The following is a 23,802-nucleotide window of genomic DNA, read 5'->3' as shown; positions in this document are numbered from 1 at the left end:
CAAAATTTGCAAGATTTTGTTTGTCATGCACCTGTATCTGAGCCGAGAATTCCTTTGCCGGAATTTTTCTCGGGGAATAGATCTGGGTTTCAGAATTTTCGAAATAATTGCAAATTATTTTTGTCCCTGAAATCTCGCTCTGCCGGAGACCCTGCACAGCAGGTCAGGATTGTGATTTCCTTGCTCCGGGGCGACCCTCAAGACTGGGCTTTTTCATTGACACCAGGGGATCCTGCGTTGCTCAATGTGGATGCGTTTTTTCTGGCCTTGGGGTTGCTTTATGACGAACCTCATTTGGAGCTTCAGGCAGAAAAAACTTTGATGTCCCTATCTCAGGGGCAAGATGAAGCGGAAATTTACTGCCAAAGATTCCGTAAATGGTCTGTGCTTACTCAGTGGAATGAGTGCGCCCTGGCGGCGACTTTCAGAGAGGGTCTCTCTGATGCCATTAAGGATGTTATGGTGGGGTTCCCTGTGCCTGCGGGTCTGAATGAGTCCATGACAATGGCTATTCAGATCGATAGGCGTTTGCGGGAGCGCAAACCAGTGCACCATCTGGCGGTGTCCACTGAGAAATCGCCAGAGAGTATGCAGTGTGATAGAATTCTGTCCCGAAGCGAGCGGCAGAATTTTAGACGGAAAAATGGGTTGTGTTTCTATTGTGGTGATTCTACTCATGTTATATCAGCATGCTCTAAGCGCACTAAAAAGCTTGGTAAATCTGTTTCCATTTGCACCTTACCGTCTAAGTTTATTCTATCTGTGACCCTGATTTGCTCTTTGTCATCTATTACCACGGACGCCTATGTCGACTCTGGCGCCGCTTTGAGTCTTATGGATTGGTCCTTTGCCAAACGCTGTGGGTATGATTTAGAGCCTTTGGAGACTCCTATTCCTCTGAAGGGGATTGACTCCACCCCATTGGCTAATAATAATCCACAATACTGGACACAAGTAACTATGCGTATTAATCCGGATCACCAGGAGATTATTCGCTTTCTGGTGCTGTATAATCTACATGATGATTTGGTGCTAGGATTGCCTTGGCTGCAATCTCACAACCCAGTCCTCGACTGGAGAGCTATGTCTGTGTTGAGCTGGGGATGTAAGGGGGCTCATGGGGATGTACCTGTGGTTTCCATTTCATCATCTATTCCCTCTGAAATTCCTGAGTTCCTGTCTGACTATCGTGACGTCTTTGAAGAATCCAAGCTTGGTTCGTTACCTCCGCACCGAGAGTGCGATTGTGCCATAGATTTAATCCCGGGTAGTAAATACCCAAAGGGTCGGTTATTTAATCTGGCTGTGCCTGAACATGCTGCTATGCGAGAATATATAAAGGAGTCCTTGGAAAAGGGACATATTCGTCCATCGTCATCTCCCTTAGGAGCCGGTTTTTTCTTTGTGTCAAAAAAAGACGGCTCTTTGAGACCATGTATTGATTATCGGCTTTTGAATAAAATCACTGTTAAATATCAATACCCATTGCCGTTGCTGACTGATTTGTTTGCTCGCATAAAGGGGGCCAAGTGGTTCTCTAAGATTGACCTTCGTGGGGCGTATAATTTGGTGCGAATCAGGCAGGGGGATGAGTGGAAAACCGCATTTAATACGCCCGAGGGCCACTTTGAGTATTTAGTGATGCCTTTTGGTCTTTCAAATGCTCCGTCAGTTTTCCAGTCCTTTATGCATGATATTTTTCGCGATTATTTGGATAAATTTATGATTGTGTATCTGGATGATATTCTGATTTTTTCGGATGACTGGGACTCTCATGTCCAGCAAGTCAGGAGGGTTTTTCAGGTTTTGCGGTCTAATTCTTTGTGTGTGAAGGGTTCTAAGTGTGTTTTTGGGGTACAGAGGATTTCCTTTTTGGGATATATTTTTTCCCCCTCTTCCATTGAAATGGATCCTGTCAAGGTTCAAGCTATTTGTGATTGGACGCAGCCCTCTTCTCTTAAGAGTCTTCAGAAATTTTTGGGCTTTGCTAACTTTTATCGTCGATTTATTGCTGGTTTTTCGGATATTGCTAAGCCATTGACCGATTTGACTAAGAAGGGTGCTGATGTTGCTGATTGGTCCCCTGATGCTGTGGAGGCCTTTCGGGAGCTTAAGCGCCGTTTTTCCTCTGCCCCTGTGTTGCGTCAGCCTGATGTTGCTCTACCTTTTCAGGTTGAGGTCGACGCCTCTGAGATCGGAGCTGGGGCAGTGTTGTCGCAGAAAAGTTCTGACTGCTCCGTGATGAGGCCTTGTGCCTTCTTTTCCCGTAAATTTTCGCCCGCTGAGCGGAATTATGATGTTGGGAATCGGGAGCTTTTGGCCATGAAGTGGGCTTTTGAGGAGTGGCGCCATTGGCTTGAGGGGGCCAGACATCAGGTGGTGGTATTGACTGACCACAAAAATTTGATTTATCTTGAGACCGCCAGGCGCCTGAATCCTAGACAGGCGCGCTGGTCGTTATTTTTCTCTCGGTTTAATTTTGTGGTGTCATACCTACCGGGTTCTAAGAATGTTAAGGCGGATGCCCTTTCTAGGAGTTTTGAGCCTGACTCGCCTGGTAACTCTGAGCCCACAGGTATCCTTAAGGATGGAGTGGTATTGTCAGCCGTTTCTCCAGACCTGCGGCGGGCCTTGCAGGAGTTTCAGGCGGATAGACCTGATCGTTGCCCACCTGATAAACTGTTTGTTCCTGATGATTGGACCAGTAGAGTCATCTCTGAGGTTCATTCTTCTGCGTTGGCAGGTCATCCTGGCATTTTTGGTACCAGGGATTTGGTGGCAAGGTCCTTCTGGTGGCCTTCCCTGTCACGAGATGTGCGAGGCTTTGTGCAGTCTTGTGACGTTTGTGCTCGGGCCAAGCCTTGTTGTTCTCGGGCTAGTGGATTGTTGTTGCCCTTGCCTATTCCTAAGAGGCCTTGGACGCACATCTCGATGGATTTTATTTCAGATCTGCCTGTTTCTCAGAAGATGTCTGTCATCTGGGTGGTGTGTGACCGTTTCTCTAAGATGGTCCATTTGGTTCCTCTGCCCAAGTTGCCTTCTTCTTCCGAGTTGGTTCCTCTGTTTGTTCAAAATGTTGTTCGTTTGCATGGTATTCCTGAGAATATCGTTTCTGACAGAGGGACCCAATTCGTGTCTAGATTTTGGCGGGCATTCTGTGCTCGGATGGGCATAGATTTATCTTTTTCGTCCGCTTTCCATCCTCAGACTAATGGCCAGACCGAGCGGATTAATCAGACCCTGGAGACATATCTGAGGTGTTTTGTGTCTGCTGACCAGGATGATTGGGTTGCTTTTTTGCCATTGGCGGAGTTCGCTCTCAATAATCGGGCCAGCTCTGCCACTTTGGTGTCCCCGTTTTTCTGTAATTCGGGGTTTCATCCTCGATTTTCCTCTGGTCAGGTGGAATCTTCGGATTGTCCTGGAGTGGATGCTGTGGTGGAGAGATTGCATCAGATCTGGGGGCAGGTGGTGGACAATTTGAGGTTGTCCCAGGAGAAGACTCAGCTTTTTGCCAACCGCCACCGTCGTGTTGGTCCTCGGCTTTGTGTTGGGGATTTGGTGTGGTTGTCTTCTCGTTTTGTCCCTATGAGGGTCTCTTCTCCTAAGTTTAAGCCTCGGTTCATTGGCCCGTATAAGATATTGGAGATTCTTAACCCTGTTTCCTTCCGTTTGGACCTCCCTGCATCCTTTTCTATTCATAACGTTTTTCATCGGTCATTATTGCGCAGGTATGAGGTACCGGTTGTGCCTTCCGTTGAGCCTCCTGCTCCGGTGTTGGTTGAGGGTGAGTTGGAGTACGTTGTGGAGAAAATCTTAGACTCTCGTGTTTCCAGACGGAGACTCCAGTATCTGGTCAAGTGGAAGGGATACGGCCAGGAGGATAATTCTTGGGTGAATGCATCTGATGTTCATGCCTCTGATCTGGTTCGTGCCTTTCATAGGGCCCATCCTGATCGCCCTGGTGGTTCTGGTGAGGGTTCGGTGCCCCCTCCTTGAGGGGGGGGTACTGTTGTGAATTTGGATTCTGGGCTCCCCCGGTGGCTACTGGTGGAATTGAACTGGTGTCTTCATCTTCTCTGTTCACCTGTTCCCATCAAGATGTGGGAGTCGCTATATAACCTTGCTGCTCTGTTAGTTGCTTGCCGGTCAACAATGTTATCAGAAGCCTCTCTGTGCTTGTTCCTGCTCCTAGACAACTACTAGATAAGTTGGACTCTTGTCCATGTTTGTTTTTGCATTTTTGTTCCAGTTCACAGCTGTAGTTTCGTTACTGTGTCTGGAAAGCTCTTGTGAACAGGAATTGCCACTCTGGTGTTATGAGTTAATGCCAGAGTTTTAAAGTAATTTCTGGATGGTGTTTTGATAGGGTTTTCAGCTGACCATGAAAGTGTCCTTTCTGTCTTCTGCTATGTAGTAAGTGGACCTCAAATTTGCTAAACCTATTTTCATACTACGTTTGTTATTTCATCTTAATTCACCGCCAATACATGTGGGGGGCCTCTGTCTCCTTTTGGGGTATTTCTCTAGAGGTGAGCTAGGACTAATATTTTCCTCTGCTAGCATTATTTAGTCCTCCGGCTGGTGCTGGGCATCTAGAATCAACGTAGGCATGCTACCCGGCCACTGCTAGTTGTGCGTTAGGTTTAGTTCATGGTCAGCTCAGTTCCCATCTTCCAAGAGCTAGTTCCTATATATGCTGATGCTATGATCTCTTGCCATTGAGATCATGACAGTGATGTCACAGTACATGAGTAATGCACATAGTGATGTCACAATACAGGGATAATAAACATAGTGATGTCACAATACAGGAATAATATACATAGTGATGTCACAGTACATGAGTAATGCCCCAATTTTGCTGCTAACAGTAAAGCTGGTAAGTCTTACTATAGCTGCTGGAGATCTAAAACGGAAAATGCTCCCCCTAGTGGTAAATATATAGATTTATAAGAAAATATATAATATTTTTTATATAGAAATGTTTGCAAACATTGCATTAATACATTTGAATTACTATTTTAAGCTTAATTTCACAAAAAAAAAAAAACTATAAGAAAACGGGTGGCACCTTCCCTTTAAACACTGATGACACTGATGACACTAGAGGGCGATGCCTCAGGCTGCTAACTCTTACAACTTTCAAAATATGTTTGTTGTAAAAAGTTTGCGGATGTGTGAATCGGACTGCTGCTCCTACCAGTTTCATACACGGCTTCAGAGACAGATGTGTAGTGATCTTCTACCGTATACTGCGCCAGGCGGAGGGTATTAAGACCTCGCACGGAGTCATTTCCTCTCGTCCAGTAGAACATGACGTCATTGATGTTATAGCCCCCTGTAGAGAAGATCACACAGACACAATAGTAAATGTTTCCGTAGTATTTTATTTCATAGAATGTTCATGTCTCAATCACAGAAATAAAAGTTTTAAAACGTCTTTAATAATGAGAACTGTCAGCATCACTCCTAACCAGTTGCTTAATATTTTCTACATTAAGAAGTTTTGATCTTTGCATGCAATATTTAACAAGCAGCGAAGCAAATCCGCTTTTTATCTGATCACTCCTAGCATGTCTGTTTATACTAAATTCCCATATTCCTCAAAAACTAACAATTTTGAAGCATCCCGTTTTAGAACTCTGCATTGTGCTATACCGCCTGGAAAAGTATAAATGAGGTTGGGACTACACGACGACATTGCCAGCGACACATATTGCGTGATCAAAGATTGCTAAAAGTTGCGGCAGCATGCCTGCGCAATACAAGTGAGTGGAATTGAACTGCAACCCTCGGGTGTACTGTGATTATGACAAGCAAGTCGCAAAAAAGAAATTGTACCTGGTTGGATTTTTTTGTGATTTGCTTGTCGTAGTCTCAGTACCCTTGGGATCACAGTGTGATCCCATTAACTTGTGTTGGGGTACGACGTAGCGGTGACACCTAGCGATCTATGGCAGCAAAACATGTGTCGTGGCTAAAGACGCCATGTAGCCTTAGCTTAGGATGACAACTGGGTGTTACCATTCCCCTTGTCAAAGGGGTTTGCCACTGTAGAGCCTGGCATTGTCGGCACTGATTGGACAACATCAAAATTCCTAGCAACAAACCTCCAACTTGTATCACCAGCTGTCAATTTCATTATTAATTTCTAGGCGAAATAGCAGGAAAATAGACAATGTGAAAAGGGAATGATTCAATATTCAGAGATTGTCTTTAGACCAATTATAAAAGTCAAGAGGCAGGAGCAGAAAGATCACGACCGGTCATAAATGATCCTCCAACCTTCCTGCTTTGGGTTATGTAAAAATGACTTGCATTTGAAATACTTAACCTTGACACTCACTTGTGATTCAAAAAGGACGAAAATGTATTTTGTGATATCAATCCAAAAAAGCACAAGACGTTTTGGTCTATAAAGTCGACCTCCATCAGTTTTTGGATTACTGCAGGAACACTGTGTAGGCTAGCGCTGAAAAAACAGTGCGGCAGATACAGCGCTAGCCTACACAGTGTTCCTGCAGTAATCCAAAAACTGATGGAGGTCGACTTTATAGACCAAAACGTCTTGTGCTTTTTGTATTGCTATTAGTGATGAGCGAACGTTCTCGGATAATGCGTAATCAGAGCATGCTCGGGTGCTAATCGAGAGTCTTTGGCGTGCTCAAATAATACGTTTGAGTCCCCGCAGCTGCATGTCTCACGGCTGTTAGACAGATGTAACACAAATACACAGTATATATATAAATAAAAATACCCATAGGCAACCAATCATGTGAGGGAAGGGATCAGAACCAGAGATGTAACTTGAAGCTTCTGCCAAAAAATCTGCGAAAGGCAACTAAAACTACCAGGCATCATTTATAATAGCCATGTCAAACCGGTGTCTACCCAAGGTACCAGGACGTGGATGCAACCTCCACCTCTGAACAGCGTATAGTTACTACCCTAATCATGCTGTGCCAACAAAAAAAAAAGCAAGCAAAAACACATATAAACCACAGAAAACTACTGAATAGCACTAAAACTATGTTTACAGATATGCCATCAATTTAGTTATATTTTTCTTCTACTTTTTTGAGTCATATTACCCCTCCGTGGGAAAGACCAATAAGTATATTCTGAAATCTTTTTTTCTAAACAATTAAAGGGTATCCTTTTAAACATTTTCGATAGTCTATTGCCACGTCTAGCAATCATTAGAGAGTCAGGGCTCTAAGTGCATAAGCAAAGCAGGGTTTGCATCTATAAATGCTTTTGCCCCTTTAGTTTGTGGACCCGGAGCTTCACTGATCAGCATTACTAAACAGAAGCTAGAACATATTGCGATCACAATAATTTAACAGAACGTGTCTCACAGCTCTCGAGTTGCAGGGTGCACGTTTGCTTATCCATAGGATACTTTGTTAGGTCCATACTGCATGCGACTGTCGTCGTTATCCTGAAACAAAAGAAACAAATTCCTAATAAATTATGCAATAAAAAAGACATTACCGTATATGCCTCTTGTAAGAACGATAATGTTGGATGACAGTAGTTTTATACTACAATATTTATCTTAGGCTGGGTTCACATTGCGTTAATGTGTGCACGCTAACGGACAGCGTTGCACGGCGAAAATGTCGCAATTAACGCCATGCAACGGGGCCGTTAGCGTGCCCATTGACAGCAATGTCAATTTCTCCTGCAGCGCATCACTAGCGCGTGCCTTTTTCGGCTCGCGCTAGTGATGTGCCGTTCTTCTGTGACGCGCCTCGGACGCTGCTTGCAGCGTCCGCGGCGCGCCCGAGGTCCGTTCCCCGCTCTCGCAGATCGGGGATCTGCGAGAGTGGGAACGTTAATGCGACCCCTAACACGGCCCCTAAATAAACATTGTGTTAGCGCAATCCGCTAGCGCTAGCGCTAAACGGATTGCCCTAACGCAATGTGAACCTAGCCTTAATTTTATTTTGCATTTTTATTTTCCTTCTGTATGCTTAATTTTCAGACTTTTCTTCAGTTTAAATATCTGAAAAAAATACAGTGTTATACTACTCAGCAAGATCTCTGCTCTCATTTATAAATGTGCAGTTGTAGACTGGTATGGTAGAATGTTAGAACTGTAGTCCAATGTTGACTATTTGATTAAGCCAGTTGAAGGAATTGTCCAGTTGGATTTCCACATGTTTTATCATAATATCTATGCCAAAAAGCTTGTTAATATTTTTATTGGGTTGTTCACTTTACATTGGAAATTTGGTTTTAGGTCTAAAAGTGAGCCTTATGAGTGGTAGACAATATTAGTATTAATAATCCGGGACTCATCGCCCGTGTATTTGGTGAGTGGAAGCAGCGTGTATGAGCGGGTATGTGGCCTGGGTCGGTGTGTGATTTATGCTCCCATTACAGCATAGGACAGAGGTTGAATGCTGGACTGAGAGTGGGGAGATAGATAACCCTTGCAGGCACAACCCCAAGTCACGTGTGAGAGCGGACACCTGACGAATTAGTGACACCACGGAGTAGGGATCCGTGACAATTAGGCTTCCAGGACTGCTGAGCGCAGATGGAAAAGATCCCACTCCAACGAGCACTTCATCGCATTCAAACAGTCCTTCACTACTTTCAAGACCACACTCGCCACAGCAAAACAAACCTACTTCTCATCTCTCATATCCTCCCTGTCTCACAACCCTAAACAGTTATTCAACAACTTCAATTCTCTCCTCCATCCCCCAGCATCTCCTCCCTCCACGCTCATCTCAGCTGAAGACTTTGCCACTTTTTACAAGCAGAAGATTGAGAACATCAGAGACAGTTTTAGTGAACAATCCCCAGAGCCCTTCCTCCCAGCTACCCAGCCCTCCACCTCCAAAACGAACTTCTCCACCATTACAGAAGATCGACTCTCCACTCTACTCTCAAGATCGCATCTCACCACCTGGGCACTTGACCCGATCCCATCCCACTTCATCCCAAACCTCGCCACAGTCTTCATCCCAACCCTAACCCATCTCTTCAACCTATCACTTTCAACTGGTGTTTTCCCCTCAAGCTTTAAACATGCCTCAATCACACCTATCCTCAAAAAGCCCTCTCTTGACCCATCCTCTGTATCTAGCTATCGCCCTATATCACTTCTCCCCTATGCCTCAAAACTACTGGAACAACACGTCTACCTTGAACTGTCCTCCTATCTATCTCTCTTCTTGCTCCCTCTTTGACCGCTTACAATCTGGCTTCCGGTCACACCATTCCACTGAAACTGCCCTAACTAAGGTCACCAATGACCTCTTAACCGCCAAGAGCAAGCGACACTACTCTGTTCTCCTCCTCCTCGACCTATCGGCTGCCTTTGACACAGTGGACCATTCCCTATTATTACAGACCCTCTCATCCCTTGGCATCACAGACTTGGCCCTATCCTGGATCTCATCATACCTAACAGACCAGACATTCAGCGTCTCCCACTCACACACCACCTCCTCACCTCGCCCCCTATCTGTCGGAGTCCTGCAAGGTTCAGTTCTAGGGCCCCTGCTCTCCTCCATCTACACCTTTAGCCTGGGACAGCTCATAGAATCTCACGGTTTTCAGTATCATCTCTATGCTGATGACACACAGATTTACATCTCTGGACCAGATATCACCACCCTACTAACCAGAATCCCTCAATGTCTGTCCGCTATTTCATCCTTCTTCTCCGCTAGATTTCTAAAACTTAACATGAAGAAAACAGAATTCATTGTGTTCCCCCCATCTCATGCGACCTCCCCCCCCCCCCAACGAACCTATCCATTACAGTAAATGGCTGCCCGCTCTCCCCAGTCCCACAAGCTCACTGTCTTGGGGTAATCTTTGACACTGATCTCTCCTTCAAACCACATATCCAAGCCCTTTCCACTTCCTGCCGCCTTCAACTCTAAAATATTTCATGGATCCGTACATTCCTAAACCAAGATTCTGCAAAAACCCTAATCCATGCCTTCATCATCTCCCGCCTAGACTACTGTAACCTCCTGCTCTGTGGCCTCCCCTCTAACACTCTCGCACCCCTCCAATCTATTCTAAACTCTGCTGCTCGACTAATCCACCTGTCCCCCCCGCTATTGCCTGGCCTCTCCCCTCTGTCAATCCCTTCACTGGCTCCCCATTACCCAGAGACTCCAGTACAAAAGCCTAACCATGACATACAAGGCCATCCACAACCTATCTCCTCCATACATCTGTGACCTCATCTCCCGGTACTTTCCTGCACGCAACCTCAGATCCTCACAAGATCTCCTTCTCTACTCCCCTCTTATCTCCTCTTCCCACAATTGCATGCAAGATTTCTGTCGCGCATCACCCCTACTCTGGAACTCTCTGCCCCAACATATCAGACTCTCGCCTACCATTGAAACCTTCAAAAAGAACCTGAAGACCCACCTCTTCCGACAAGCCTACAACCTGCAGTAACCACCGATCGACCAAACCGCTGCACGACCAGCTCTATCCTCACCTACTGTATTCTCACCCATCCCTTGTAGATTGTGAGCCCTCGTGGCAGGGTGGATTGATTTAAATCACGCCGATTTAAATCATGATTTAAATCACGATTTAAATCAAAAGATTTTTTTCTATTTAAATCGGATCGATTTAAATCATGATTTTAATCATGATTTAAATCACTGATTTAAATCAAAAGGTTTTTTTTAATATAAATCACGATTAAAATGAGAAGTGAGAGCAGTGCGCATGTGCGCCCATAGTTACACGGACGAAACTAGGGGCAACGATCTAACGCCAGGGTGAGGGGGGGACCCCAAAGTAAGTAAAAATCTTTTTTGTTTTACTATATGGCAATAGGTAGGTGTTTAAAAGCAGCATGTCTTAATTGTATAAACTATTAATAGCCTCCACATTTTGTTCATACTGCCCCTTTAATTCCACACTTCTAGCTTGGTTTCACTTTTGGTTTAGTTTCTTTTTCCATTCAGTTGACATGCCCAAACTTGTTGGATAGTCAGCAGTACTTGGCTGTAGTAACAATCAAACTTCATAAGTGATCTGTGTGAGCCATGGCAGGTCGTAAGAGAGACCCTATTTGGGTTCATTTTGTTGAGATGCCAGCAGCAGATCTTGGAAAGAAAGGTGCAAGAGCAAAGTGCAAATACTGTCAAAAGGATATCCAAGGACTTGTTTGCCGTTTGAAATCACATTATGAAAACTGCAACCAGAAGGGAAATGAAGATGTTGATAGTGATACAACTAATGTCAATGAACCCCCACAGCTTCTTATGCACCAGGAGCCTAGTACTAGTAAGTCTGGCAATTACAACCTATTTTTTTAACAGACATTTTACTGGGATGGTTAAAGTCTATGAAAAGAGAAATTTCTAGCACTAGTAGTTCTGGAGTATAGAATTTAAATTTATGTTAACCCCTTAAGCCCCGAGGGTGGTTTGCACGTTAATGACCGGGCCAATTTTTACAATTCTGACCACTGTCCCTTTATGAGGTTATAACTCTGGAACGCTTCAACGGATCTTGGCGATTCTGACATTGTTTTCTCGTGACATATTGTACTTCATGATAGTGGTAAAATTTCTTTGATATAACTTGAGTTTATTTGTGAAAAAAATGAATATTTGGCAAAAATTTTGAAAATTTCGCAATTTTCCAACTTTTAATTTTTATGCCCTTAAATCACAGACATATGTCATGCAAAATACTTAATAAGTAACATTTCCCACATGTCTACTTTACATCAGCACAATTTTGGAACCAAAATTTTTTTTTGTGACGGAGTTATAAGGGTTAAAAGTTGACCAGCAATTTCTCATTTTTACAACACCATTTTTTTTTAGGGACCACATCTCATTTGAAGTCATTTTGACGGGTCTATATGATAGAAAATACCCAAGTGTGACACCATTCTAAAAACTGCACCCCTCAAGGTACTCAAAACCAATTTCAAGAAGTTTATTAACCCTTCAGGTGTTTCACAGGAATTTTTGGAATGTTTAAATAAAAATGAACATTTAACTTTTTTTCACACAAAATTTATTTCAGATCCAATTTGTTTTATTTTACCAAGGGTAACAGGAGAAAATAGACCCCCCAATTTGTTGTACAATTTGTCCTGAGTACGCTGATACCCCATATGTGGGGGTAATCCACTGTTTGGGCGCATGGCAGAGCTCGGAAGGAAAGGAGCGCCATTTGACTTTTCAATGCAAAATTGACTGGAATTGAGATGGGACGCCAAGTTGCATTTGGAGAGCCCCTGATGTGCCTAAACATTGAAACCCCCCACAAGTGACACCATTTTGGAAAGTAGACCCCCTAAGGAACTTATCTAGATGTGTGGTGAGCACTTTGACCCAACAAGTGCTTCACAGAAGTTTATAATGCAGAGCGGTAAAAATAAAAAATCATATTTTTTCACAAAAATGATCTTTTCGCCCCCAATTTTTTATTTTCCCAAGAGTAAGAGAAGAAATTGGACCTCAAAAATTGTTGTGCAATTTGTCCTGAGTACGCTGATACCCCATATGTGGGTGTAAACCATTGTTTGGGCGCAGGGCAGAGCTCGGAAGGGAAGGAGCGCCATTTGACTTTTCAATGCAAAATTGACTGGAATTGAGATGGGACGCCATGTTGCATTTGGAGAGCCCCTGATGTGCTTAAACATTGAAACCCCCCACAAGTGACACCATTTTGGAAAGTAGACCCCCTAAGGAACTTATCTAGATGTGTGGTGAGCACTTTGACCCAACAAGTGCTTCACAGAAGTTTATAATGCAGAGCCGTAAAAATAAAAAAATCATATTTTTTCACAAAAATGATCTTTTCGCCCCTATGTTTTTATTTCCCCAAGGGTAAGAGAAGAAATTAGACCACAAAAGTTGTTGTGCAATTTGTCCTGAGTACGACGATACCCCATATGTGGGGGTAAACCACTGTTTGGGCGCATAGAAGAGCTCGGAAGGGAAGGAGCGCTATTTTACTTTTCAATGCAAAATTGACTGGAATTAAGATGGGATGCCATGTTGCGTTTGCAGAGCCCCTGATGTGCCTAAACATTGAAACCCCCCACAAGTGACACCATTTTGGAAAGTAGACCCCCTAAGGAACTTATCTAGATGTGTGGTGAGCACTTTGACCCAACAAGTGCTTCACAGAAGTTTATAATGCAGAGCCGTAAAAATAAAAATTCTTTTTTTTTTCACAAAAATGATTTTTAGCCCCCAGTTTTGTATTTTCACAAGGGTATCAGGATAAATTGGACCTCAAAAGTTGTTGTCCAATTTGTCCTGAGTATGCTGATACCCCATATGTGGGGGGGAACCACTGTTTGGGCGCATGACAGAGCTCAGAAGGGAAGGAGCGCCATTTGGAATGCAGACTTAAATGGATTGGTCTGCAGGCGTCACGTTGCATTTGCAGAGCCCCTGATGTACCCAAACAGTACAAACCCCCCACAAGTGACCCCATATTGGAAACTAGACCCCCCAAGGAACTTATCTAGATGTGTTGTGAGAACTTTGAACCCCCAAGTGTTTCACTACAGTTTATAACGCAGAGCCGTGAAAATAAAAATTCTTTTTTTTTTTCACAAAAATGATTTTTTAGCCCCCAGTTTTGTATTTTTACAAGGGTATCAGGATAAATTGGACCCCAAAAGTTGTTGTCCAATTTGTCCTGAGTATGCTGATACCCCATATGTGGGGGGGAACCACTGTTTGGGCGCATGACAGAGCTCGGAAGGGAAGGAGCGCCATTTGGAATGCAGACTTAAATGGATTGGTCTGCAGGCGTCACGTTGCATTTGCAGAGCCCCTGATGTACCCAAATAGTACAAACCCCCCACAAGTGACCCCATATCGGAAACTAGACCCCCCAAGGAACTTATCTAGATGTGTTGTGAGAACTTTGAACCCCCAAGTGTTTCACTACAGTTTACAACGCAGAGCCGTGAAAATAAAAAATCTTTTTTTTCCCACAAAACTTATTTTTTGGCCTCCAGTTTTGTATTTTTCCAAGGGTAGCAGGAGAAATTGGACCCCAAAAGTTGTTGTACAATTTGTCCTGAGTACGCTGATACCCCATATGTGGGGGTAAACCACTGTTTGGGCGCATGGGAGAGCTCGGAAAGGAAGTAGCACCGTTTGACTTTTCAATGCAAAATTGACAGGAATTGAGATGGGACGCCATGTTGCGTTTGGAGAGCCACTGATGTGCCTAAACATTGAAACCCCCCACAAGTGACACCATTTTGGAAAGTAGACCCCCTAAGGAACTTATCTAGATGTGTTTTGAGCGCTTTGACCCACCAAGGGCTTCACAGAAGTTAATAATGCAGAGCCGTAAAAATAAAACAAAAATTTTTTCCCACAAAAATTATTTTTTTAGCCCCCAGTTTTGTATTTTCCCGAGGGTAGCAGGAGAAATTGGACCCCAAAATTTGTTGTCCAAGTTGTCCTGAGTGCGATGATACACCATATGTGGGGAGAACCACTGTTTGGGCGCATGGGAGGGCTCGGAAAGGAAGGAGCGCCATTTGGAATGCAGACTTAGATGGAATGGTCTGCAGGCGTCACATTGCGTTTGCAGAGCCCCTAATGTACCTAAACAGTAGAAACCCCCCACAAGTGACACCATGTTGGAAAGTAGACCCCCTAAGGAACTTATCTAGATGTGTGGTGAGCACTTTGACCCACCAAGGGCTTCACAGAAGTTTATAATGCAGAGCCGTAAAAATAAAACTAAAAATTTTTCCCACATAAAATATTTTTCAGCCCCCGGTTTTGTATTTTCCCGAGGGTAACAGGAGAAATTGGACCCCAAAAGTTGTTGTCCAATTTGTCCTGAGTGCACTGATACCACATATGTGGGGGGAACCACCGTTTGGATGCATGGGAGGGCTCGGAAGGGAAGGAGCGCCATTTGGAATGCAGACTTAGATGGAATGGTCTGCAGGCGTCACATTGCGTTTGCAGAGCCCCTAATGTACCTAAACAGTAGAAGCCCCACACAAGTGACCCCATTTTGGAAACTAGACCCCCCAAGGAACTTATCTAGATGTGTTGTAAGAACTTTGAACCCCCAAGTGTTTCACTACAGTTTATAACGCAGAGCCGTGAAAATAAAAAATCTTTGTTTTTCCCACAAAAATTATTTTTTAGCCCCCAGTTTTGTATTTTCCCAGGGGTAACAGGAGAAATTGGACCCCAAAGGTTGTTGTCCTATTTGTCCTGAGTACGCTGATACCCCATATGTTGGGGTAAACCCCTGTTTGGGCACACGGGAGAGCTCGGAAGGGAAGGAGCACTGTTTTACTTTTTCAACGCAGAATTGGCTGGAATTGAGATCGGACGCCATGTTGCGTTTGGAGAGCCCCTGATGTGCCGAAACAGTGGAAACCCCCCAATTATAACTGAAACCCTAATCCAAACACACCCCTAACCCTAATCCCAACAGTAACCCTAACCACACCTCTAACCCTGACACACCCCTAACCCTAATCCCAACCCTATTCCCAACCGTAAATGTAATCCAAACCCTAACCGTAACTTTAGCCCCAACCCTAACCCTAACTTTAGCCCCAACCCTAACTGTAGCCTTAACCCTAGCCCCAACCCTAGCCCTAATGGGAAAATGGAAATAAATACTTTTTTTTTATTTTTCCCTAACTAAGGGGGTGATGAAGGGGGGTTTGATTTACTTTTATAGCGAGTTTTTTAGCGGATTTTTATGATTGGCAGCCGTCACACACTGAAAGACGCTTTTTATTGCAAAAAATATTTTTTGCGTTACCATATTTTGAGAGCTATAATTTTTCCATATTTGAGTCCACAGAGTCATGTGAGGTCTTGTTTTTTGCGGGACGAGTTGACGTTTTTATTGGTAACATTTTTGGGCACGTCACATTTTTTGATCGCTTTTTATTCCGATTTTTGTGAGGCAGAATGACCAAAAACCAGCTATTCATGAATTTCTTTTGGGGGAGGCGTTTATACCGTTCCGCGTTTGGTAAAATTGATAAAGCAGTTTTATTCTTCGGGTCAGTACGCTTACAGCGATACCGCATTTATCTCATTTTTTTATGTTTTGGCGCTTTTATACGATAAAAACTATTTTATTGAAAAAATAATTATTTTTGCATCGCTTAATTCTCAGGACTATAACTTTTTTATTTTTTTGCTGATCATGCTGTATGGTGGCTCGTTATTTGCGGGACAAGATGACGCTTTCAGCGGTACCATGGTCATTTATATCAGTCTTTTTGATCGCGTGTTATTCCACTTTTTGTTCGGCGGTATGATAATAAACCGTTGTTTTTTGCCTCGTTTTTTTTTTTTTTTTCTTACGGTGTTTACTGAAGGGGTTAACTAGTGGGCCAGTTTTATAGGTCGGGTCGTTACGGACGCGGCGATACTAAATATGTGTACTTTTATTGTTTTTTTTTATATATTTAGATAAAGAAATGTATTTATGGGAATAATATTTTTTTTTTTTTTTCATTATTTTGGAATATTTTTTTTTATTTTTTTTTACACATTTGGAAATTTTTTTTTTAACTTTTTTACTTTGCCCCAGGGGGGGACAATACAGATCGGTGATCTGTCAGTTTGCATAGCACTCTGACAGATCACCGATCTGAGAGAAGTGCAGGCTGCTTCACAGTGCCTGCTCTGAGCAGGCTTCTGTGAAGCCACCTCCCTCCCTGCAGGACCCGGATCCGCGGCCATCTTGGATCCGGGTCTGGAGCAGGCAGGGAGGGAGGTAAGACCCTCGCAGCAACGCGATCACATCGCGTTGCTGCGGGGGGCTCAGGGAAGCCCGCAGGGAGCCCCCTCCCTGCGCGATGCTTCCCTGCACCGCCGGCACATCGCGATCATGTTTGATCGCGGTGTGCCGGGGGTTAATGTGCCGGGGGCGGTCCGTGACCGCTCCTGGCACATAGTGCCGGATGTCAGCTGCGATATGCAGCTGACACCCGGCCGCGATCGGCCGCGCTCCCCCCGTGAGCGCGGCCGATCGCGTATGACGTACTATCCCGTCACCGGGAATTAAGTCCCAGGTCACCTTGACGGGATAGTATGTCATACGGGATTAAGGGGTTAAGGCAATATTTCACAGAAAATTAACGCTAAAGGACATGTGCACCTTTATTTTTTTAAGGTGCACATGTCCTCCCCCCCCCGCAGCGCTCTTACCTCCGATCCCCGCAGCGCTGAGATCCGTGGCTTTGTTTTGACCGTCCGCCTCCCGTCCTCCGGTTGCGGCCTACTCGCAGTGATCCAGCGGCGTGACGTCAGCGGGCCGCACGCTCCATTGAAATGAATGGAGGCGCGCTCGCGGACGGGCAGAACGAAGCCACGGATCCCCGCAGCGCTGACATCGGAGGTAAGAGAGCTGCGGGGGGAGGACATGTGCACACTGCACCTTAAAAAATAAAAGGTGCACATGTCCTTTAAGTAAAAATAAAGTGTGTATACGCTTATTTTTTTTTTTATTGTAGGCTGCAATTCACTTTTGAAGTCTGCCAAATTGACCATTTTTAAAAAAAAAACATTTTTAAAACTTTTGTGACATAATTTTTTTCAGTTGCTCTGATATTAGTTACCAGTATTACAGCAACTTCACCGGAAAACTTGAGTAGCATAACTTTTGAGACAGCCCTTATAGGACGAGGACCATTACATTGTTCAAAAAGTTTGTTTCAAAATATTTTCGTTATATTTCTTCAAATACGCAGTCGATTTATATTTTTAATTTCTGTGCTTTCAGGGTCAAATATGGCTTGTGCTGCACGTGACAATCAATATCTGGGTACAACTTCAACAAAGCAGCCCAAAAAAAAACTTTGCGTGCAAAGTGTAGAAAAATTCATCTTAAAGACTACGACGAGCCAGAAAGAACATTTTGATGAATTAATTGCTAAATTCATATTTGCAACCAATTCTTCTTTCCGACTAGTTGAGCACCCATTGTTTGTACAAATGATCGAAGGAATTAGACCAGGCTACAAACCACCAAGTAGATTTGATATCTCAGGAAAACATCTTCAGGCTGTATACGACATAGAAAGAGCGGCTTGTACAAAATATTTGAAAGACAAGGTTGTTAACATGAGCTTGGATGGTTGGAGCAACATCCACAACGACCCCATAATTTGCACTTGTGTCACAACAGAAGATGGTGAAACTTACCTTACAGACACAATCGACACATCTGGAAATTCACATACTGCTGAATATTTACTTGAAATTGCTAAGAACTCAATTCACCAATGCCAAGAACAGTTTGGATGTAAAGTAAGGAGCTTAGTTACTGATGACGCAAGCAATGTGGCAAAAATGCGAGCGGAACTGGCACATGAGGATGACACAAATGTCATTACATACGGTTGTTCTGCCCATTTGTTGCATCTTTTGGCAAAAGACCTGCATATTTCGGGTGTCAAGGAACATGTTGTAGAAATTGTTAAATATTTCCGCAATAATCATTTTGCACATGCAACCTACAAGGAAATGGGAGGACTGAAGTTGGTTCTACCACAAGATGTTAGATGGAATACCTTGGCTGACTGCTTGGAACTGTTTATTAACAACTGGTCAAAATTACTGTCCATTTGCGAAACACATCGGGATAAAATTGATGCTAATATACGAAGCAAAGTATTAAATCTTGGTGTGAAGAGAAATGCCGAGGACCTTTTGGAAAGGTTAAAGCCAATATCGATTGCGTTGGATAAAATGCAGAAAGATACTGCAACCATAGCTGATGCCACAGAAGTTTGGAAAGATTTAGAAGGTTCTCTAGATCGCTTGAACCTCTCAAACAATGTAAAGGTTGCAATACAGCACCGCAAGGACCAAGCATTAAAAGAAGAACACTATTTAGCCAATATCTTGCATCCCATCTACAGAGGGAAAAAATTATCTGAGGCGGAAATCAACTCTGCAATGGAGTGGCTCGCCAATACTAACCATGACATTGTGGCAACTGTGCTGAAATTGAAGTGTGAATCTGCACCATTTCAAAAATACATGTTTGCAGATAACGTCGTTAATGAACTAAAACCACTGGACTGGTGGAAGTCGCAATCACTTGTTCTTCCAGCAAAGATAATAAATCTAGCTACTCAGCTACTGACTGCATCGGCTTCATCCGCAGGAGTAGAGAGATTGTTTTCTTCATTTGGTTTTGTGCACACAACAGTCCGAAACCGCTTAGGAACTGCTAAAGCAGGACAACTGGTTTTCCTATTAAAAGTCCTAAATAAACAGTAGGCTTAAGGGTATGTGCACACGTTGCGGATTTCTTGCAGAAAATTCCTGAAGAAAACCGGAAATTTTCTGCAAGAAATCCGCATTTTTTTTTTGCGTTTTTTTTCCGTTTTTTTCGCGTTTTTTTAGCATTCTGCAAGCGTAATTAGCTTGCAGAATGCTAAAGTTTTCCAAGCGATCTGTAGCATCGCTTGGAAAACTGACTGACAGGTTGGTCACACTTGTCAAACATAGCGTTTGACAAGTGTGACCAACTTTTTACTATAGATGCAGCTTATGCAGCATCTATAGTAAAAGATAGAATGTTTAAAAATAATAAAAAAAATAAAAAAAATGCTTATACTCACCCAGACATCTCCTCAGCGGCCGTCCGGCTCCTCTTCTAGCTGGTCTGTGCGCACAGGACCTCCCGTGACGTCACGGTCACGTGAGTGGTCACATGACCGCTCACGACCAATCACAGGACAGTGACGTCATTCGGCGAGGTCCTTCAGCGCACACCAGCTACAGGAACCGAACGGCAGCGTGCGAGGAGGCGGGAATACATCGAGGGTGAGTATAGGACTGTTTATTATTTTATTTCTTATTTTTTGACCACTTATATGGTGCCCAGTGCGTGGAGGAGAGTCTCCTCTCCTCCACCCTGGGTACCAACCGCATATAATCTGCTTACTTCCCGCATGGTGTGCACAGCCCCGTGCGGGAAGTAAGCAGATCAATGGACCCCTAGGTGTGCGGAATCCCTGCAATTCCGCATTTTTAATGAACATGTTGCTTTTTTTTCCGCTATGCGATTTTTTCGCGGAAAAAATCGCAACATTTGCACAAAAAATGCGGAATACCCTGTAAATAATAGGAGGCTTATGTAAGCTTTTTTTTTGCGTTTTTATCACGTTTTTATAGCGAAAAAACGCGAAAAAAACGCTAACAATCCTGAACGTGTGCACATGGCCTAAAGGACTGATGTATTCACTGAAGATGTTTGCTTACTTCAAACGTTAGAGATAGGCTATTGTTAAAAAGTACTTACTCTCTGTAGTTCAATTCTGAGTGTTTAATAGTGCAAATAAAAATTATTAGGTTTCATAATCAACTGTTTTAATATTTTTATTTGTGTAAAACAATTAGATTTGCAAAAAGACAAAGTTTTGCTTGTGTACAACTTGATTAAAAAATCTGATTTAAATCAAATGATTTAAATCAAAAAAATCTGATTTTTTTGATTTTTAAAAAAAAAATCAAGATTTTTATCCAGCCTGCCTCGTGGGCAGGGTCCTCTCTCCTCCTGTACCAGTTTTGACTTGTATTGTTCAAGATTATTGTACTTGTTTTTATTATGTACACCCCTCCTCACAAGTAAAGCGCCATGGAATAAATGGCGCTATAATAATAATAATAATAATAATAATAAAAGTGTGTAGAAATTCTAAATTGGAAAAAACATATTTACTACTACCCCTTTGGATATCAAGAATAGTACAGTAACTTCTTTTGCAAAACTGTAGCACACTATAATATACTCTCATTATGTGGTTCTTTGGAAGAGTATTTGTCTGGTTACTGAGTGTGTGAAGTAGATCATTTTCCATACCTTAAAGCGTATAATACTGTCCCATTTGGATAAATTCGTATAAGACGATTTTCTACGGTGATGTCATGAAGAAATGACTTTTTGGAGTCCACTATGAATGTGTCCGGGACCCACAACAATTCCACCAGACGACCATCTAAACTTAAACTCTTGTTGCCTTCAAAGCAGAGTCGCTCATCGGTCCAGCGCTGTCTAAGGAATATGGTGGCTGTGTAATCCTGAAAAATTTAAAGAGTGTACAAATGTGCTTACAATATGAATTCTAGTTATTAATCCATTAAAAATAAGTAATCAGCGAATAAATGTAGCTACTCAGTAAGCTGGATTTCCATCCAATAGAGAGGTCCATCAATACTATGGGAAGGGCAACCATAGTAGTATAAAGTGAGGGGGCATGGGGAGCACTCTGTGTAGAGGAGGTGGAAACCATGGGAAGTAAACTATCAGAAAGTATGGGAACCATAGGAGCATTTTGTGTGGTAAAGATGAACATGGGGAGCAGTCTGTGAGAGAACAAAAGGTGATATATGAAGAAGCCTGTGATAAGATAGCTGACATGGCGAGCAGTCGGTGTGAGAAATATGGCAACGTGGGGATCATTTTGTGTGAAAAATGGTGGCATGGGTAGTTTGGGATGGGGAACAGTGAGTGTGAAACTGAAGACAACATGGGGAACAATCTGCGTGACATAGAAGGCAACGTGGGGAACAGTCTGTGTGACATAGAAGGCAACGTGGGGAACAGTCTGTGTGACATAGAAGGCAATATGGGGAACAGTGTGTACGAGATAGAAGGAAACATGGGGAACAGTCTGTGAGATAGAAGGAAACATGGGGAGCAGTCTGTGAGATAGAAGGCAACATGGAGAGCAGTCTGAGATAGAAGGCAACATGGGGAACAGTCTGTGAGATAGAAGGCAACATGGGGAATAGTCTATGAGATAGAAGGCAACATGGGGAACAGTCTGAGATAGAAGGAAACATGGAGAGCAGTCTGTGAGATAGAAGGAAACATGGGGAACAGTCTGTGAGATAGAAGGCAACATGGGGAATAGTCTATGAGATAGAAGGCAACATGGGGAACAGTCTGAGATAGAAGGAAACATGGAGAGCAGTCTGTGAGATAGAAGGAAACATGGGGAGCAGTCTGTGAGATGGAAGGCAACATGGAGAGCAGTCTGTGAGATAGAAGGAAACATGGGGAGCAGTCTGTGAGATAGAAGGCAACATGGAGAGCAGTCTGAGATAGAAGGCAACATGGGGAGCAGTCTCTGTGTGAGGTAGAAGGCAACATGGGGAGCAGTCTGTGAGATAGAAGGAAACATGGGGAGCAGTCTGTGTGAGATAGAAGGCAACATGGGGAGCAGTCTGTGAGATAGAAGGAAATATGGGGAGCAGTCTGTGTGAGATAGAAGGCAACAAGGGAAGCAGTCTGTGAGATAGAAGGCAACATGGAGAACAGTCGGTGAGATAGAAAGCAACATGGGAAGCAGTCTGTGAGATAGAAGGCAATATGGGGAACAGTCTGTGTGAGATAGAAGGCAACACAGGGAGCAGTCTGTGTGAGATAGAAGGCAACATGGGGAACAGTCGGTGAGATAGAAAGCAACATGGGGAACAGTCTGTGTGAGATAGAAGGCAACATGGGGAACAGTCGGTGAGATAGAAAGCAACATGGGGAACAGTCTGTGTGAGATAGAAGGCAACATGGGGAACAGTCTGTGTGAGATAGAAGGCAACATGGGGAGCAGTCTGTGTGAGATAGAAGGCAACATGGGGAACAGTCGGTGAGATAGAAAGCAACATGGGGAACAGTCTGTGTGAGATAGAAGGCAACATGGGGAGCAGTCTCTGTGTGAGATAGAAGGCAACATGGGGAACAGTCTATGTGAGATAGAAGGCAACATGGGGAACAGTCTGTGTGAGATAGAAGGCAACATGGGGAACAGTCTGTGTGAGATAGAAGGCAACATGGGGAACAGTCTGTGTGAGATAGAAGGCAACATGGGGAACAGTCTGTGTGAGATAGAAAGCACCATGGGGAACAGTGTTATGACCCCAATGGCAGAGGGTCTCAGGAATAATTGCTAAGTCTGCAAACACAGAAAACCAGCTCATAGGGCAGTGGTAACTGGGCTGACCATATATCTAATCCTAGCACCACAAATACCAGCAGCCGGGGAACGTGCCTACGTTGATTCTAGACGTCTGGCGCCAGCCGGAGAACTAACTAACCCTAGAAGGGAAAAGAAAGACCTTTCTTGCCTCCAGAGAATAGACCCCAAAAGTTGGATACAAGCCCCCAACAAATAATAACGGTGAGGTAAGAGGAAAAGACAAACATAAGAATGAGCTAGGTATTTAGCAAAGAGAGGCCCACTAGCTAATAGCAGAATATAGAAAGATAACTTATATGGTCAGCAAAAACCCTATCAAAAATATCCACACTGGAAATTCAAGAACCCCCGAACCATCTAACGGCCCGGGGGGAGAACACCAGCCCCCTAGAGCTTCCAGCAAGGTCAGGAATACCATTTAGTACAAGCTGGACAAAAATAAGAGCAAGCAAATAACCCAAAAAACAAAGAAGCAGGACTTAGCTTAATTTTGCACGAACCAGGACCAGCAGATAGGAGCAAACAGAATGTGTCTGATTACAATGATGCCAGGCACTGGACTAAGGATCCAGGAGGTTTATATAGCAACACCCCTGAACTAACGACCCAGCTGGGTGCAAACTGAAGGAAGAAAATCCCAGAGTCATATCACTAGTAACCACAAGAGGGAGCCAAAAAGTCTAAATCACAACAGTACCCCCCCCCCTTAAGGAGGGGTCACCGAACCCTCACCAAGACCACCAGGGCGATCAGGATGAGCAGCGTGAAAGGCACGAACTAAATCGGCCGCATGCACATCAGAGGCAACCACCCAGGAATTATCCTCCTGACCA

The 23,802-nt window shown here is 43.7% G+C and overlaps 1 protein-coding gene across 2 annotated transcripts in view; it reads right to left on the bottom strand.

The window, feature by feature from the left end:
• Nucleotides 1-23,802, bottom strand: part of LOC143769726 (gamma-aminobutyric acid receptor subunit pi-like) — a 257,463-nt gene that overhangs the window by 123,529 nt on the left and 110,132 nt on the right. For both annotated transcript variants that reach the window (XM_077258535.1, XM_077258536.1), the window contains exons 5-7: nucleotides 20,854-21,071; nucleotides 7,362-7,444; nucleotides 5,204-5,341 (exon numbers count right to left, since the gene is read on the bottom strand). In XM_077258535.1, coding sequence (XP_077114650.1) covers nucleotides 5,204-5,341; nucleotides 7,362-7,444; nucleotides 20,854-21,071 — 439 coding nt within the window. The remainder of the gene's footprint in view (nucleotides 1-5,203; nucleotides 5,342-7,361; nucleotides 7,445-20,853; nucleotides 21,072-23,802) is intronic.

This window comes from Ranitomeya variabilis, chromosome 4 (genome assembly GCF_051348905.1).
Source record: "Ranitomeya variabilis isolate aRanVar5 chromosome 4, aRanVar5.hap1, whole genome shotgun sequence".
In the NCBI taxonomy this organism is placed as follows: domain Eukaryota; kingdom Metazoa; phylum Chordata; class Amphibia; order Anura; family Dendrobatidae; genus Ranitomeya; species Ranitomeya variabilis.
The sequence above is the reverse complement of the archived record's forward strand: the minus strand, read 5'-3'. Positions and strand labels throughout refer to the sequence as shown.